This window comes from Mustela lutreola, chromosome 9 (genome assembly GCF_030435805.1).
Source record: "Mustela lutreola isolate mMusLut2 chromosome 9, mMusLut2.pri, whole genome shotgun sequence".
Taxonomy (NCBI): Eukaryota; Metazoa; Chordata; class Mammalia; order Carnivora; family Mustelidae; genus Mustela; species Mustela lutreola.
Genome location: NC_081298.1, coordinates 138,853,313 through 138,871,774, shown reverse-complemented (window position 1 = coordinate 138,871,774; position 18,462 = coordinate 138,853,313). Strand labels below are relative to the sequence as shown.

At 43.6% G+C, this 18,462-nt stretch overlaps 1 protein-coding gene and 1 non-coding gene across 2 annotated transcripts in view; one reads left to right on the top strand and one right to left on the bottom strand.

The window, feature by feature from the left end:
* The window catches only part of NOL10 (nucleolar protein 10), an 85,309-nt gene extending 78,953 nt beyond the window's left edge, over positions 1 to 6,356 (bottom strand). Inside the window, exons 1-3 of the mRNA XM_059132642.1 lie at positions 6,174 to 6,356; positions 4,124 to 4,169; positions 2,005 to 2,103 (exon numbers count right to left, since the gene is read on the bottom strand). Of these exons, the coding sequence (XP_058988625.1) occupies positions 2,005 to 2,103; positions 4,124 to 4,169; positions 6,174 to 6,239 (211 nt within the window). The 5' untranslated portion in view covers positions 6,240 to 6,356. The remainder of the gene's footprint in view (positions 1 to 2,004; positions 2,104 to 4,123; positions 4,170 to 6,173) is intronic.
* Positions 3,200 to 3,349, top strand: LOC131808768 (U12 minor spliceosomal RNA). Its single transcript, XR_009344960.1, has one exon. It is a non-coding gene; the product is annotated as a U12 minor spliceosomal RNA (small nuclear RNA).
* Positions 6,357 to 18,462: the final 12,106 nt, after the last annotated feature.

Below are 18,462 nucleotides of genomic sequence, written 5' to 3'. Positions count from 1 at the left end.
ACTGGTTTTTAAAAACAATGCATTTTTTTTTTTTTAAAGTAATGAGAACTCATTTAAAAACAGTATTAAGGGGCGCCTGGGTGGCTCAGTGGGTTAAAGCCTCTGCCTTCGGCTCAGGTCATGATCCTGGGATCGAGTGGGGAACCAGCTTCTCCCTCTCTCTCCTGCTTGTGCTCTATCTCTAGCTATCTCTCTCTCTCAAATAAATAAATAAAGTCTTAAAAAAAAAAACTATATACAGCATACGTAGTTCTTACATATGAACTATGGGCTAAAAAATGTGGATAGTGTTAGCACTAGGACAAGCATTAACATAAAACAAAAGAGACTGGCATGTTGATGGATAAAGCTGTCAAATAAGAAAGCATTTGGAAAAGAGATATAGAAGGATAATGTTAATCCACCAAAATAAAAAAAAAGTATGTGGACAATACACAGGACAGATGCGCCCAAATCTCAGACAAACCACACACTGGGTAATGCTCTTCAAAAAGTTTCCTATATGGGTGCCTGGGTGGCTCAGTGGGTTAAAGCCTCTGCCTTCGGTTAAAGCCTCTGCCTTCGGCTCAGGTCATGATCCCAGGGTCCTGGGATGGAGCCCCACATCGGGCTCTCTGCTCAGCGGGGAGCCTGCTTCCTCCTCTCTCTGTGCCTGCCTCTCCACCTACTTGTGATCTCTCTCTGTCAAATAAATAAATAAAATCTTTAAAAAAAAAAAAAGTTTCCTATATTTTATGGCTTTTTGGAACTGATACATCATCTCATATAAAATCTTAGTGACATAAAAAATATTAGTCCATTATATCATTATACAGAAAATTATGTTAAAAGTGACCCTTTCAGAACTCATTCCTTGCTGGTAGGAATATAAAATGATCTGACCACTTTGGAAAATGTCTGGCAGCTTCCTAGGAAACTAAAGAGACACCTACCTTCTGACCCAGCAATGTCCTCAAAACAAGCCTGGGTAAGATTGTTCATTGTGCTTTATCAGTAATAGCCAAAAAATGAAAACAGTCCAGGTGTCTATCATATAAAGAATGGATAAATAAACTCCAGTATATTCTTACAGGAAAATACTACTTGGTAATAAAAAACAAAACAAAACAAAATAAAAAAACCTACTGACACACAGAACAACATGTAAGAATCTTTTCTTTGTTTGTTTAAAGATTTTATGTATTTATTTGACAGAGATCGTAAGTAGGCAGAGAGGCAGGCAGAGAAGGGGAAGCAGGCTCCCCGCTGAGCAGAGAGCCCAGGACCCTGAGATCATGACCTGAGCTGAAGGCAGAGGCTTAACCCACTGAGCCACCTAGGCGCCCCCAACATGTATGAATCTTAAAGTCCTAAGAAAAGAAGGCTCACAGAAAAAAAATCCATAGTATATGACTACATTTACATAAAGTTCCAAAACAGGCTAAACCTGTCACCGGTACAAACACACACACACACACACACACACACACACACACACACACAAAAACACTGAGCAATGGTTGCCTGCGCATGGGTGAGAGCAGGACTGACTGTGAGGAACATGAAAGACGTTTCTGGATGAAAGGAATGTTCTGGATCTTGACTAGGGTTTGGCCTACACAGGTGTATACATCTGTCAATACTCCTTCAAAAGAGCTGTGCATTTCACTATATGTAAATTTACCTAAAAGAAAAACCACAAATAAAAGTAAACTCTAGATAACGGTATACACACCGAGATACTTAAGGGAAAAATACAGTGGTATCTGCTACCTGCTCTGAGATGTATCAAAAAATAGGACAGACTGATGACTGGTCGGAGATGGACAGATAAGACCAAGCAAAAGACTACTGAGAATCTAGGTGGGGGGCAAAGGAATGTTCATTGCAAAATTTTTTCAGTATTTCTGTATGTTTGAACTTTTTTATAGTAAAATGTTAAGGTAATTTTAAAGAGCGACTTTTCCCATCCTAGCACTTCCTGCTATAAAATGCATGGACATCATTAACCAAAAAGATGCTTACCAGTTGCTAAGATATACTGTCCATCTTTTGACACCTTAATAGTGGTGCAAACAGTAGGCATTTCAAAATCCTGAATAAGTTCGATTCTCCTGCGGACATCTACAAAGAGAGGAAATAAGTAATGGATTTAACTACCAAGTGCTTATTTTATTTCCTAAAAAGACAAGGCACACAGAGCAGTCACTACGAACATGTTAACAATGTCCCTGTGCTTCCGAGCCTTGGGAAAGCACAAATGTACAGACCCACCCATCACACAGGGGGGTTTTCTTAGCGCATACATTATTTTTATACATTAGTATTTCATTTTTACTTTTTATAAAGAAAAAAGTAAAAGTATCATCACTAATTGAAAAAAAAGTGTTTGCAATGGTGTATCAAACACCAAGTTTCAAGACCTGGATGAAGGACGAACAGAACAAACATTACAGCACTATCACTGCTCAATCACAGCCATGACAAAAATCTTACCATTTTTTTCCTCCTATTCAATAAAAGCTTAAAATCTAAAGTTTATATAAAAAAAACTGGTACCAAGCTGACTTTTGCCTCTGCTGGTGTGAGCCAAGAGGACCCAGCTAGAGTAAGATTTAGAGCAATTTCTCTGGATCAAAACTGACTCTCACAAAACCTGGTTCACTTCTGTAAGAACATGTGCATTCCCGCTAGTTGCTATCGTAACAACGGGTCTGCTGCAACAATCATTTATGACTCTATAGCACATTACTGCCTGGTTCATTATATTAAACCCAAAAATAAGATTCAAACACAGTAGGAATGGCCCACTCAATATGGAAGACACAGGATCGTTTTGAGACAGGTCGAGAGAAAGAGCGGAGAACAGTTTTTTCCTCTAAGTGATCCACATCTGTTTTCCTACACACTAGGATGCTGGAGTGGACAGGGAACTCAGAAGAAATCTGAATCAGCGAACATTACTAAGGCAGCAGTTCTGGTTTTCCTTGATTCAAAGTTCTCTCATCTAACTTCGGTACTATCTATTTGAAGGCTTCTCTTCCAAGATGCTTGCCTTGGGCTCTTTCTCTCACACCCAGAAGAAACCTCTCCAACATCTTCGTCTTTGATTTTTAGGAATGAATTTAAATAACATATAAGGAAAGATAAATCATCTTTCACATATGGCAAGCTGTGATGGAGAAAATTCAGTGAAAATTTGTTTAAGAAAAACTGATCAATGCCTTAAACTTATGCAGAAGGAAAGTAACAATTTGGTGTGACACCCAAAACCTCACTGTTAATGTGAGATGAATCATTTAGCAGGTAAAGGTTGCCCCTAAGGTGACTGGCCTATTTTGCAGGATACCTGGGAGTCATGATCTGCAAGCCCCCTTTTTAAAAAAATTAAAAAAAAAAAAAGACTGATCTTACATTTTTCTCAGCTGACATAAAAAAAAAAAAATCAGTATCTTCTGCAGTGATCTTTTAGTAAAAAGATTTTGACACAAAAGAGAACAAAGAAAGCAGTTATGGCATAGCCAGGAGAGATGATCTTCCTCACATCTCCTGCATTCCTGTACATCTTGCTAGGTACAGCAAGACTACAACGCCGTGGCCATGCCTTCACCCGAACTATTTGTCAGCGTCATTTGCGCAGCCGAGAACCTTGACGGCTAAGGTGACAGGTCTCCTCTGGGCAAAGGGCAGGCTTGCTACCTGCTTGCTACAAAAGCAGTGGACTTTCCCAAGTGTGGTGGTCCTTAGCCGCAACGCAAGCCCCCGAGTGTCCAGCAGCCCTCCGGGCCCTGCTGAGTGCCCCTGGGGGACTCAGGGCGTGGGGACCTGACAGTAATCTGCTGACACTCATAACCATCTGCTGTGCCTCACCTCCGACCCAGGACAGCATGTCTTCCGCTATTAGCCATGAAATAGTAACAGGCTAACTTTGTGGTTTCCAAGTATGTAGAATTAAACCCCACATTCACCAGGAACACATCAAACACAACAGAAAGTTTCTTGGGAAGGAAAAGGGCAAAAAGTATATTTTCCAGCATATTAACTGCACTGTTTTATAAACCTCCACTTAAATATAACAACAAATGTGTGAAAGCATGTAATATGGATCATGAATATAGCCAAAGAGGGAAAAAATAATACTCACCAACATCTTTCTTCTGTAGTGCTCTCTTCTTCCTGTCAGAAAGCCACTTAAAGAAAATGAAGAAACTTTACTTCAGATCATATTTACTTTGTTTCTCTGCTTACAAAAACGCTCACACTAAAAAATCAAAACCTTATAGGACATATTAACATAGGAAGTGAAAATATTTTGTAATCCAATCCTGTTAACATAGCCTCTGGATTTTTTTTCTGGTACATATTTATACATTAGACAGTAAGTTTTAGAATTGCTAAGTTTTACACAAAAGAAAACGAATTCATCCAGAAGGCACTAATCCTCAAATGTTATGGGTTACAATTAATGTATGGAATAACTTTCTTTACTCAAGGGAAATATTACGAAGTAAAACATTAAAAGGAGAAAGTTTTGTAAACTTATTTTTTTTAGAAAGAACAAAACAAGATCATTAACCAACCAGATAGCTGATACTGGATAATGCAGAAATGACACTTTTAAGTCATACTCACTGACAGCAAATTTTCTTCTGAAATCAATGTAGCTCAGCGTAGCAGGCAGCGTAATTCCAAAACCCAAGTCTCTCAGGTGGCCTAGCTACCTCATCCCCACTCATTCTCTCCCCAGCTACAGTCCTTTGCACACAGCAGCCCAGATTAAAGCCCAACAACGGCTTCCAGAAGCACTAACGATAATACCCTAACCTCCTGCCTGAGCCTTCAGGGCCCCTCTCTCCAGCCTTACCCGCCCCCACTCTCTCTCCTGAGGATATAGTCACACCTGTGCCTCTTCTGCTTCTCCAACATGCCAAGTGCACACCTACCTGGAAACACGTATACCTTCTGTTCTCTCAGCACTGAAAACTGTTCCCCCAGCTTCACATGATGGGCTCTTTTCCATTATCCAAGCTTCTGCTCCTACCACCTCTTGCAGAAAGGCCTTCCCTGAAGGCTTTATCCAAAACACTCTCTCTCTAAACATTTTGGCCCCAATGCTCACTTCTAGTCACACACCACTCAAAGCACTTATCATTATCTGAAGTGTCTTCTTGTCTGTTCACTCATCCTTTTTCCCAACAAGGAACCTGATCGGACGTGTTCACCATACATCCCAATCTCAGAACAGGGCTGCCGGCATACAGTCACTTCTCAACAAATGCACACACTGGACACAATGAGAACGATCATGCTGTGTGAAGAATAACAGGTTGATGAGGAATTATCTAGCCTGAATTCTGAAAAGGAAGAATCTAATCACTGACTCCAAATATTTCAGGGGCAGACAATGAAGAGCTACATTTATTCTGATTTCTGAGGGCAAGAGTCAAACCAACAGCAGCATGCTATAAAACGACAAGCTTTAAAACCACTATCCAACCAGTAATCTAAAAATGGAAATAAGCTCCTGCTAAAAGTTTCCTCTTACTGGAAGAGCTTGGACAGAGGCTTGACCAAGACTTACAAGACACGAAAAACCAAACCAAGGCTGCGCTTGGATAAACCATCCTTCACATCACTGGAACCGTTATGTATTTTAAATAAGAGAAGACTGTAAAGGGATCACTATTTTCCCAGCCCCTTCCGACTCTGAGGTCCGAAGACTGGATGAAGTCAAGGTAAGGTCAGAAAGGTTCAGAAATACTGCCCTGCACACCAGAAACTCTGCAGATGCGTTTCGTTGCTCACGGCTGTATCTCCAGAGCTCGGCATACAGCAGGCATCCAACAAACAGCCGATGAACGGGGGAAAATGTCTGTAACCCATCTGTCCAAGCTTTCCCCCTGTGTGGAGTAGCTGGGAACATCCCCAGAAGCCCCCAAAGACGCGCCCTCTGTTCTAGGGAACGTGACAAAAGTTCCAGCGAAGCTCATCGAGCCCCGTCGCCCTCCGCCTCGCTTCTGGCGCGGGAACAGCAGTGTCCTCGTCCACCACCACCGACCAGCTTCCACGGGGCACCGTCACTAGCCTCCGGGCCTCCCCGAGCCAGGGGCCGGCCAGGACGAGGCTGACACAGCAGCCAGGGCCGAGGAGAGGGCGGCTGCCTTGCCAGGAAGGGGGACCCCGAAGTGCCTCACCTCGGGCAGAGACTTGCCGCAGCTGAGACTGTAAATCTTCACCTCGTTGAGGCTGGACACCTGCATGGCGGCGCAGGGCAGCGGCGACCCGCGTTTCTCCCCGGGTCCCTCTCCCCGCGCCGCACGCGAGCATCAGAAACTCAGCGTGTCCCCCGCGCGACTGGGCGGCGTGCGGCGCCGGCGCCGGCTGATGACGTCGCCCCCGCGCCGGAATCGCGCCAGTTTCCGGAAGAGGGAAGTAGAGAGGCCGGGAGGAAGACGCGTGGGCTTCTGGCGAGGAGAGCTCACGACAGGAAGGGCCAGGAGCCGTTCTCTCTCCCCATCCCCCCACGCCCCGAACATTAGGAACCCCCGAGGGTCGCTGTCCTGGCCGAAGTGTCGCGGTCCCGAGTGGGGCAGGCGGCGCTGGCCGGGCGAACGGACAGCTTGGGGGCTGGGTCCAGGGAACGCCGGCGGAGGAGGCGGCCACGAGTCAGGGTGGAGTTGTATTATTTTCTCTCCGGTGTTTCAGTAAGAATACATCACAGATGAATGCCCTTTAAAGCTAGTGTATTAAAAATGTTACTTTCGGGGCGCCTGGGTGGCTCAGCGGCTCAGTGGGTTAAAGCCTCTGCCTTCGGCTCAGTTCAGGATCCCAGGGTGCCTGGATCCCAGGATCCCCAGGATCCCTGGGATCGATCCCCTCATCGGGCTGCTCAGCAAGGAGTCGGCTTCCCTTCCTCTCTCTGTGCCTGCCTCTCTGCCAAATTGTGATCTCCGTCTGTCAAATAAAACCTTAAAAAAAAAAAAAAAGTTACTTTCGTCTGGATTTGTCATTCCTCCACTAAAGAGGGAAAGAAAAGAAAAAGCATACTAAGGAAAGTGGTAAAAAGAGTGGAGATCAAGGACGAAGTTCTTTTGCAGCTGATGTCTTTTGAGACGGGTGTGGGACAGAAAGTCCCACACATCGTTTTCAGAAAGTCCGCAGACTCTGCTGATTGTCCAGTTATACAGAGAACAGCCTTTACTGTTACCTAGATGTGAGGACTGGAGAATTTCCGGCTAGAAGAAAAGTTAAGGGGAAAGTGTAGCACTCAAACGGGTCCCTTTGAAATTGTGAGATAGTGCCACGTCCCTTACATGTAACAGGTGGGTCATTTTGAGCACAGGCTATATTAGTTTATGGCAAGGTGAGGACTTCTGGGCTTAGCAATTTTTCTTTTTGTTGTAAGTGTCCTCAGAGTTCAAGTCCAGATACCGTCATCCTCCTTGGGGAGGCAGTGTGCTGCAGTAGAAAGACCATGGGCTTCCTAGCAATAATAAAATAGACCTTTTAAGCAAGTCATAAAAATAGAAAACTTTTTCCAAAATATGCAGGATGATTTCCAAGAAACCTTCCATTATACAAATAATGCTGCTTTTATTATTTCCACAAATGCATTGTAAAAGCCCTTTGTAAAACAAAAGTATCTGTCACTAAGTGCTCTGTGTTAGATAGATACGTAGACCTAATTTTTTTTTTTAAGATTTTATGTATTTATTTGAGAGAGAACACCAGCAGGGAAGTGGCAGAGGGACAAGCAGATTCCTGGCTGAGTAGAGAGCCTGAGGCAGAGTTCCATCCCAGGACCCTGACATCAGGAACTGAGCCAAAGTCAATCTTTCAGCCTTTCAGCCGACTGAGCCACCCAGGCAGCTCTATCCTACTGATTTTGATAATTAAGGGCCCTAGGCCATTTCACTCTACTTTATTCAATCCTCTTTCCCACCAACCCCTAAATTTGCCTTTTCTTTTGTTAGCATTGGTTTCATTATGGTGGTTTCGAATCTTTGCTCATACTAATCTGGATTCTGGAATGCCCTCCCTTTCTCCTTATATCCAAATTCTACCAACTTTTCAAAACTTATCTTTTGAATATCTTGTTCATTCTCCTATGCTTTCACTGTACTGTATAAGTACCTTTATAGCAATTATATCTTTTTAGTAGATTTTTGTTAGCAACAAATTCGGTAATTTAACACACCCTACTAAGATAATAATAATGAACTTGGATATAATGCTGTCCTGAAAGTCGAGGCTTAGAGGTTTCCTTCAGGTGCTCTGGTTTCCTTAAATCACCACAACCTCTCAAGGCTTACTAAAATGTCATTTTCCAAGAGCCCATAAACTTGGGACAGTCTCCTTGTGTACATGGCCTTCACTCTTTCACCTTCTTCCTCCCTCTTTCTTATTACTATATATTTGAAGTATTAAGGTATTGAAGGTATCAAACTCATGTACATATCACCCAACTTCCACAGCTCACAAGTGACTCATCATGCTTCTGTTATACCCTCACCACTCTCTCATCCTTGGGTTATTTTGAATGATTTTGAAGTAAATCTGCGGCAATTATCTTTGTGGGTTGTAATGTACTTGTCTGACTATCCCCTCCATCGAGACACTGTGGCAACACTGGGCCTTTTATTTTTGTATTTGATTCTTCTTCTTCTTCTCCTCCTCCTCCTCCTCCTCCTCCTCCTCCTCCTCCTCCTCCTTCTTCTTCTTCTTCTTCTTCTTCTTCTTCTTCTTTTTTAACAAACCCTTGTTTTGAAGGCTGAGCACTGGGTCTTAATTCATCTCTGGGTTCCCTGGGCCGACACAGTGCCGAGTATGTAGCACATTTTCAGTAAGTATTTCTTAATAAAAATGAATCAGTTAATTTATCACTGCTCATCTTGACCCAAAGTCCTAATTCTTTGGTCCATACATCTTGGCCTTCAGTAATATTAAAAATAGCATGTCTCTATGCCAGATGATTATTGTTTCAAACATGTCCATTTCTACATCTTATGTCTGCAACGATAAATGTCAGAGCTTTGAGTCAGGAAACATACACAAGGGAACACAGTGTTTTCTGTGAGATGAAACAAGGTGTTCTTGGATCCTCAGTCTCAAGACAGCTCCCTCCCCACAGTCACTGGCCTGAGGGTTTGGCCTACCGCTCTCTAGGGTTGCTTTCCATTGAGGACAGAATTGCAAAGCGGGGCGTCTGGGTGGCTCAGTCCATTAAGCATCTGCCTTCAGCTCAGGTCATATGGGATGGAGCCCCACGTTGGGCACTCTGCTCAGTGGGGTGTCTTCTCTCTCCCTCTCCCACTCCTTCTGCTTGTTCTCTCTCTTTCAAGTAAATAAATAAAGATCTTTTCTAAAAATTAAAAAAAAAAAAAGAACTGCAAAGCATGGCGCAGTTTCCCCAGTGTTCCTAGTATCGTGTATAACACAAACAGTCCCAAGGTTATACTGAACTTTGAGTGTAGTGCTTATTAAATGCCTCTGCTTGGAGAACAGACTCTAGAGCCAGATCGCCTGGGGCCCAATCCTGGTTCTACTACTTGCTACCCAGAGAGAATCTAGATACAGTGAGTTAATCTAATTTGTTTCCTTATTTGAAAAATGAGGATAATATGAGTACCTACTTCAGAGACTGTTGTAAAGATAAAATGAGCATATACCATAAATCATTCAGTCCTGGACATCTATTTTTAACATTCCTGAAATGAGGGTGTGTCTTGTGTGTCATGCCTCTAGTTTTTTCCTCTAGTGGTACTTGAGGTAATGGTGTATCTTATAGTTAATGAGCTTTTATTTATTTATTTATTTATTTATTTATTTATTTTTAAATAAGTTCTGTGCCCAATGCGGGGCTCAAATTCACAACCCTGAGACCAAGAGTCACGTGCTCTATCAACTGGGCCAGCAAGATGCCCCCTTGGGCTTTTAGATTCAATAAAATACAGTAGAGCTGGAGCGCTCAGAGCAGGGCCTGACATGGTGAGCATTATGTGTTATTGCTATTGTTTAGCCCTAGGAACCAAAATATTTAAAACTGCTTAAGAAAAAAAGAGCTAAATGTAGGCTCCAAATAACTTAAATGTTCTGTTATGAGATGCCATTTCAGAAACTTTCAAGTACTATCCAAGATTCCTCTTTGAATTCTCTCCTTCTACCGCCAACTGGTCTCTAAACCCTTCTGGTTCTACTTTTCAAATATCAGATTCATTCTTCTCTGTTCCCACTGCCGCAGGAGTTCAAATCTTCATCCTCTCTCACCTGACCCGTTGTAATCCTGGTCTCTGTTTCCCAAAGGAGACAAAAATCATCTCTAATGGAAAAATTTGATCTCATCAGACTCTAACCCAAAACTCTACAGTTTTCCCCAAACCTGGAAGAACATATCTGCCTGCTTTTGCTTCCCTCTCTGGCCTTTCCTGACTTTTTTCAACTCCCTCCATCTGCAAACCTCGGTCACTCCCATTCATCCTTCTTCATCTCCTGAAGTCTTAAAATATCTAAGTTCTCATCAACAATAATAATCTTATTACAGTGTTTTTTTAAACTGGGGTTTACAACTATATTCTCAAAAAGAGTCTTTAGGGTTTTTTTCTTATTTCAGTGATAGTCTTTTTATCAATGGGATATGAGCATCTCTGATTATCTGGCTGACCATCTTCTGAAAGAAGTTCAGTGTCAATGCCAGGTTTGCATTTCGTTTACAGTTCACTGGTGCCACGTGTCACTACTTTCATTGTCTTGGCTCAGTGATTAGAAGGAGAGGCGGATGGTATGAAGTAACGTGATAGGGACAAGTTTGAACCAAGTGAAAGTCCAGTGATGTCATGGCCCACTGTGTGAAAGAAGGTTTTACAGTTTCTCAAATGGAGAACAGCAATGGGAAGAAGGAAATCAACTTGATCAGGGAGGGGCAGGGATTGCAAAAGAATTCATGAGGTGCTATATATTCCTGTAGTAAAGTGGCAAATGGTTTTCATCAAAACAGTATTATATTAGATTAATCAGATTAATTTGAATTACATTGGTTTGGACTTTTAATGCTTTGCTTGAAAAGAACGTATAGATTTACTTCGGTGTATAAGAACGCGAGAGCTAAAACCACACATAACTTGAGCTGAGTGTATATTACTACACTTTCAAGTCAAACACTAAAAAAAAATTAAGTCCTAACTGCAAGGCAGTGTCCTGTATTGGATCCTGGAACAGAAAGAGGACGTTAATGGAAGAATTAGGGAAATCTGAATAAAATCTGTGGTTTAGTTAATCGTACTGCTTCAGTGTTAATTTCGGAGCCTTGGTAAGTGTGCCGTGGTTGTGGAAGATGACAAGTGTTGGGGAGCTGGATGAAGGGGGTGCGGGAGCCTTCTGTGGTGCATTTACAACTTCTCTGCATGTTGAAGATTGTTTCAAAATACAATATTTTTTAAAAATAAGCTAAGCCAATACTGAGGGTGAGATTTCTTTTTTTTTTTTTTTTTTAAAGATTTTACTTATTTGACAGAGAGAGAGAGAGATCACATGTAGGCAGAGAGAGAGGGGGGAAGCAGGTTCCCCCAAGAGCTAAGAGCCCGATGTGGGGTTTGATCCCAGGACCCTGAGGCCAAAGGCAGAGACCTAAACCACTGAGCCACCCAGGTGCCCCCTAAGGGTGAGATTTCTTATCCCCTTACCTGAATGCTCATTACTTAAGGTTGAAAAATTTGTAACTTTTTATTTACTTATCCACATTTCCATGGATTCCTAAACTGCGAGATACATCGTCAGATCTCTGCTGAATTGAATGTGACTTGCCCCGTGCAGATGCTGCTAAGTGTGTGTTGCAAGAATTAATAAGAATAAAATCAGGGCGCCTGGGTGGCTCAGTGGGCTAAGCCTCTGCCTTCAGGTCGGGTCATGGTCTCAGGGTCCTGGGATCGGGCCTCGAGTCAGGCTCTCTGCTCGGCGGTGAGCCTGCTTCCGCTTCTCTCTCTGCCTGCCTCTCTGCCTACTTGTGATGTCTCTCTGTCAAAATAAATAAATAAAATCTTAAAAAAAAAAAAATAAAGTCACCAACTTCACTGTGTGGAAGGTAAGCATTCTAATTTAATGCCTTATATAAGTCTCCTCTCTTAATCTTCACCAAGATTCTGCAGGAGGCAGAATTAATTTTCCAATATTAAAAAAGATGTTAATATTTGTTCCATTTATGTAAAGGGGTATAGGATATGTTAAAAATACTGTTTTCTCAACTTTTCTGTAGGTTTGAAAGTTTAAAACAAATTTTGCCCCAACTTGCATGAGAGACAGGAGGCAGACCTTGCGTGAGTGACTGTGGACCGCCCCCTCTTCCTCCTAGCAGAGCCCTTCCCCACCGGGAGCCTGGGGTCCCACCCGTGCCCATCTCTGTGCTTCTCTGCATCATCACTTAGGGTTGGAACAAATTTCCATATCTTAAAAATGCTATTAGTTTTCTCTTGCTCTATAACAAACCACCACAAACCGAGTGGCTTTCTGGTACATCTCCAGTAAGGTTATTAAGAAATCTTAATTCAGGATGATGAAAGTAAGGCAGTTCCAAATAATAGTTTTCCAACAGCTAGGTCATTGATGCTGAGCTTTGGTTTAGAATTGTAAGAAAGACTTCAAACATTCCACTTGTTCCTTGATGGGAAATTCAAACAGGAAGACTAAGTTTTTAGGGTCAGCCTTGTCATGGAGAGACTCAACTGTTGGGGGGTGGGAGTGGGTAGTGGGTCACAGTCACTAAGCTAAAGCTCCACAAATGCATGAAAGGACAATTTTGCATCTTTCTATCAGTATTGAACTTCCTTTTACTAATTAAAAATAAATATATTTTTTAAAACAAACAAACAAAAAACCCACATAAACATTGGCTCAACAGCTCTGTAGGTCAGAAGTCTGGCACAGAAGGGCTGTACTTAGAATAAGGCAGAAACAAAGGTGATGGCCAGGCTGAGTTCTTGGCTGGAAGCTCCGGGGGAAAATCAGCTTCCAAGTTTATTCTTGTCAGCAGAATCCATTTTTCTGCAGTTGAAGGACTGAGATCCCTTGTTTTCCCGGCTAGCTATCAGCTGGGGGCCATTCAGAGCTCCCAGAGGCCAGTCTCAGGTCCTTCCTCTGAGGCCCCCGGAGGCAGCTCACTATATGGTCGCTTGTGTTCTTTTAGGCCACTCAGAGCAGGTCTCTCTGATCTCCTCCCCTGTGTCCCACAGAGAAAACTCTTCTTCTAAAGGGCTTGTGTAAGTTAGGTCCTATCGCAAGATCAACTGATTAATAACCTTAATTACACCTGCAAAAATCTCTGTTGCGGTGTAACATACCATAATATCCTATCGAATGCACAGGGGAAAGAATCACAGAAAGGTGAGGGTCACTGGGTCATTTGAGATCACCGCCGACCACACCTGAAGAGTCATCACCACTGCCATCAATGCCACCGCCCGGCACAAGCTGTCTTTTCTGCCGAGGGAGGAGACTGTCACTCCTCCCTCCGTGCAACTGAGTCCTGGCACACAGCCAGGATTTGACAAACCCCATCCGGTTAAGCACACTATGTGTTCAGCTGCTACAATGTGTAAACACCATGTTGGAATTGAATTGAAGTGCCTTGAGGACTTGCTGTAAATTTCTTGTAGTTTTGTGCTATCTTCTGACTTCTTTACCCTTGTTCCCATGTACCATGACCATACTCATTCCTACATTTATTCAGCAAATATTTATGGAGTTGTTACTGCACACCAGGCACAGCTCGGACATTTGTCAATATGTCTGCTCTAGGCTGTAAGCTTCCAGAAGGCAGGTTTCAAGTGAAATTAAATATAAGAAAATGCCCTATAGATGACATTATTATGCAAAACTTGGTCATGACTATTACTTTCTCAGTGAGCTGCACTGGGATAGAGATTGCAGAGTGCATACTGGATAATGGTGACATTTTCTGGAATGAGAATGCACAGTGGTTCTTTATTTTTTTCTTTATTTTTATATGATCCTGTGTTAGGTCTTTTGGCCATTTCATATGGGTTGGACAAGAAAGAAAAAAGAATATACAGTTAACTTTTTCACCATTAGAAAGATTCACTTTTTAAATTTTTTTTAAAGATTTACTTATTTAGGGTGTCTGGGTGGCTCAGTGGGTTAAGCCTCTGCCTTCAGCTCAGGTCATGATCTCAGGGTCCTGGGATCGAGCCCCGCATCAGGCTCTCTGCTCAGCGGGGAGCCTGCTTCACCTCCTCTCTCTCTGCCTGCCTCTCTGCCTACTCTGTCAAATAAATAAACAAAATCTTTTTTAAAATAAGATTTATTTATTTATTTATTTTGAGAGAGAGAAAGAGAGAGCAGGGAGAGGGCCAGAAGGAGAAAAAGAAAGAGAATCCCAAGCAGACTGCTTGCTGAGCGTGGAGCCCCACTTGGTGCTCAGTCCCACAGTGCATGAGATCATGACCGGAGCTGGAAACAAGTCAGAGGCTCAACCAAAGGAGCCACCCCGGTGCCTGGTTTTTTTTTTTTTTTTTTTTATGTTTAAATCCACAAATGTCCAATGGTAAAATAAACTACAGAATGTTTGATCATGGAAATTTATTCCCTGGTTATGACACATAATAGGCACTCGACATCTGTTGAATAAATAAATAAATGAATAGCCAAACTAAAAAAATGATGAAAGCTGTATTATATGCATATTATTAATAAAATAACATTTCATAAACGTTATTGATGTAAATTTATTACTGTTTTCATTAGTATTATTAATACGGGCATTTCATGGTCTCCAGTGGACCAGAATAATTTATTACCTACATTAAGCACAAAATTAAGCTGGACTTTAGATTAAGTCAGGTAGTTTTGTTTGCTTGTTGGATTTGGGTGATGGGGGTGGGGAGGAAGTTCTCTTATTTCCACGAGACAATAGGATCCTGGCTTGAAGTCTCCCCGTTTCCTTCCCCTTTCTCCCTCCTCCTTCTCAGGCATTCATCAGCCAAATATTTATTGGACCTTGTGTGTGTTAGGAATAAAAGCCCACATAGGAGAGAGCCCACACTGCTAAGGAAACCAGGAGAGGGAGAAATCAAAGCAGGGCTGCTGAGCAGTAAAACAGACTGGGAAGACTTCTTACACTTGACCACAGACACCTTCACTACGACTATGCCCCAAACCAGACCACAGTCATCACCCGGCGCCCAGCCTGAGACAGTGAGAAGCTATCTCATTAGATATTTCCTCCTCAATCACTTACAGTTTGCATAAAGGATAGCAAAGATGAATGTGCATGTATTTCCAGCCTGTTTGGAAGGGGATAGCTGGAGTGTTTAATGCATGGACTTCTTTGAATAAGAACAACTCTTTACTGAGAGTGAACTCAGGCTAATTACACTGCACAGAATACAAACGGGTGATTTCTGTGCCTGAAAGCTTTTCACGACCTCTCCTTATGACGGAGTTGCCGGCTGGCATTATGGCCACAAGCAAATTCATTCCATCAGAGCTCACAATGTTCTGATCTCAGTGGGTCTCATGCGTAGTTATTTGTTGACTTAGTCTTGAGGACCGAGTAACTTGACTACAATACTACAATATGATGTTCTGCCTTTGAAAAGTGTTGAAAATGATCAGGTTATACCGAAAGCAACTCATTTTCAGGATGACTTGCCTGGGACTTCCAGAGCTGTAGGGCTTCTGGATCTATAGAAACAGAGACAGTTACATGTGTGAGATGTACAAAGGACCCATGCAGTCACACAGGGCCCTGTGCTCAGAAAAGCCTTATACTTGGCTTAACACTCTGCCGTCACCATCATGAAATTCTTAGTAATTTTTCAACAAGAGCCCCCACATTAGATACCCTTTCTTTTTTCTTTTTTAAAGACTTTATTTATTTATTTGATGGAGAGAGAGAGATCACAAGTAGGCAGAGAGGCAGGCTGAGAGAGGGGGGGAGGCAGGCACCCACTAAGCAGAGAGCCTGATGCGGGATTCGATCCCAGGACCCTGAGACCATGACCTGAGCCGAAGGCAGAGGCTTGACCCACTGAGCCACCCAGGTGCCCCTGGATACTCTTTCTTATGCATAGTGCATAATGGGCACATCAAGGAGGGTCCCCTAATTTATTTGGGGGATGGGGAGGCTTTCAGAAAGAGGAAGGGGGGCGCCTGGGTGGCTCAGTGGGTTAAGCCGCTGCCTTCGGCTCGGGTCATGATCTCGGGGTCCTGGGATCGAGTCCCGCGTCGGGCTCTCTGCTCAGCAGGGAGCCTGCTTCCCTCTCTCTCTCTGCCTGCCTCTCCATCTACTTGTGATTTCTCTCTGTCAAATAAATAAATAAAATCTTTAAAAAAAAAAAAAAGAAAGAAAGAGGAAGGTACGGGGGAGATCAGGAAATGCTGCTGAAAAGCTGCAGAAGAGACAGTTCAGGAACATGGTGCATTTCAAACTAAGGTAGTTGGGACTTCACCCTGGGGCTAATAAGCTTTGAGCCAGAGATCCATGGCCAGATCTTCAAAAGATTCTCTCTCAGGCTGCTGTGCCAGTTAGCTTTGCAGAGTGCAGTCAAGTAAACAGTGACTGCCATTCTCTGAGTGAGGAGGAAAGCCCGCATTCTGCAAAGCAGTAGGGAAAGGTAAAAATGGATCAAGCAAATGTTCAGGGAGAAGAATCAGCAGGCCTCAGTGATTGTTGTTAAGGCTAAGGTAGAGGGCCAGATTCAGGGTGCCTCCCGGCTTCAGGGGCAGGCATGATAGCATATCGCATAAGAGCAGACTGCGGAGGGGTGTGAGAGATAAATAATTCAAGATGAGATTTATAGTTAAGATGTCTGCTCTCATCACATTAATCTATAGACTCAAGGCAATCCTAATCAAAATCCCAGTGGGCTTTTTTTTTTTTTTTTGGTAGAAATTGACAAGCTGAAAATGTGTAGAAATACAAAGGGTTTTTTTTCCAAAACACATTTGGGGAAAAAAAAAAGTTAGAGGACCTGCACTACCGATTCCAAGACATACCATAAAGCTATGGTAATCAAGACAGCTTCCAGAGTAAGAATCAGCAAACAGACCTTAGAAGAAAATAGAAGGCCCACTAGTAAACCCTAATTTATGTAATCATCTGATTTCCAACAATGGCACCTAAGCAATCCAGTGAGGAGAGGAAATTCTTTTCAACAAAAGGTGTTAGGGCAGCTGGATCTCCAGTTGGGGAAAAATAAACTTTGAGTCCTACTCCACACCCTACAGAAAAATATGAATTCAAACTAGGTCATAGATCTGAACATCAACGTTAGACCATTAAGATGTTAAAAAGGCAACCCAGGAGAGTACCTTGTGACTTGGGGGAAAGGCAGGGTCTTCTTGGGCGGCACACACAGAAAGAGCTGTAATCATGTAAGTAGAACTGTACGAGTTAGAGGTCATCAAAATTAGAAACTTCTGACCATCAGGAAACATGGTTAAAATGAATAAGCAAAACACAGGCTGGGAGAAAATGCTCGCCACACGTAGACCACAAAGGACTGGGGTCTCGCATGCGTCAGGAGCAGCAGAGAACCAGCGCACAACTGAGACGGACGTACAGACCGTCGGTCCTGGCAAGGAAAGAAGTGAGACCAGGAGGAGGTGACAAACACTAGGAGGCAGGCGTGTGTGTGTGTGTGCATGTGCGCACACATGCGTGTGTATCACGTGTGTGAGCTCATGTGTGTGTGGACACGCGTGTGCGTGTGGGCATGTGTGTGCATGTGGGCATGTGTGTGCGTGTGGGCACATGTGTGTGTGTGCTGTGTGCCCTGCAGTGGGAGTTAGGCGGCGGCAGGGAGGACAGCAGGCTGTGCTCAGGGGCTGGGGACAGCTGAGCTCTCAGAGGTGCAGCGGTTTCAGGTGATGACGAGGCGCGGGGAGTGGCCACAGGAGCGGAGCCACAACACAAGACGGGAAGCTTCTCTGAGTGGAGGATCTGGGGACCGTGGAGGCAGGCGCTGGATGTTGTCCATGCAGACACTCAAGCCATGCCGTCTTCGGCTGGAGAGATATTTTCACTGAGGAAGGACCAGATGATGACATTTGCATCACTTGTCTCATTTCATTCATTCATTCATCCATCCACTCATTCATTCATTCAGGAAGTCCTGCTGATTAGTTTTCTCTGCAGCCAAGCAGCCAGCCACAGGTCTTTTCCTGGTGGGTCTTGTAGTCTCTGGGGACCTACCATCATGGACACATGTCTCTTCTTTCTCTCCTCTGTTCCTAGGAGGGGCTGAGGGTGGCGGTCAGCTGGATGTCAGGAGCCTTGAGGGGGAGGGGCTTCTCCCCAGTCACCCTCTTGGAGGCATCTGGGGCAGCAGCACGAGTCTCCCCAAAGGTGTCCTTATGGGAGGGTCCCGGTGGGAGGCAGAGGAAGGTTGACACGTAGCTGGGCAGCTTGCCCTGGAAGATGGTTCCCAGGCTCCCCAAGGCTTCAGGACCGGTGGGAGGACACAGAGTTTTCTG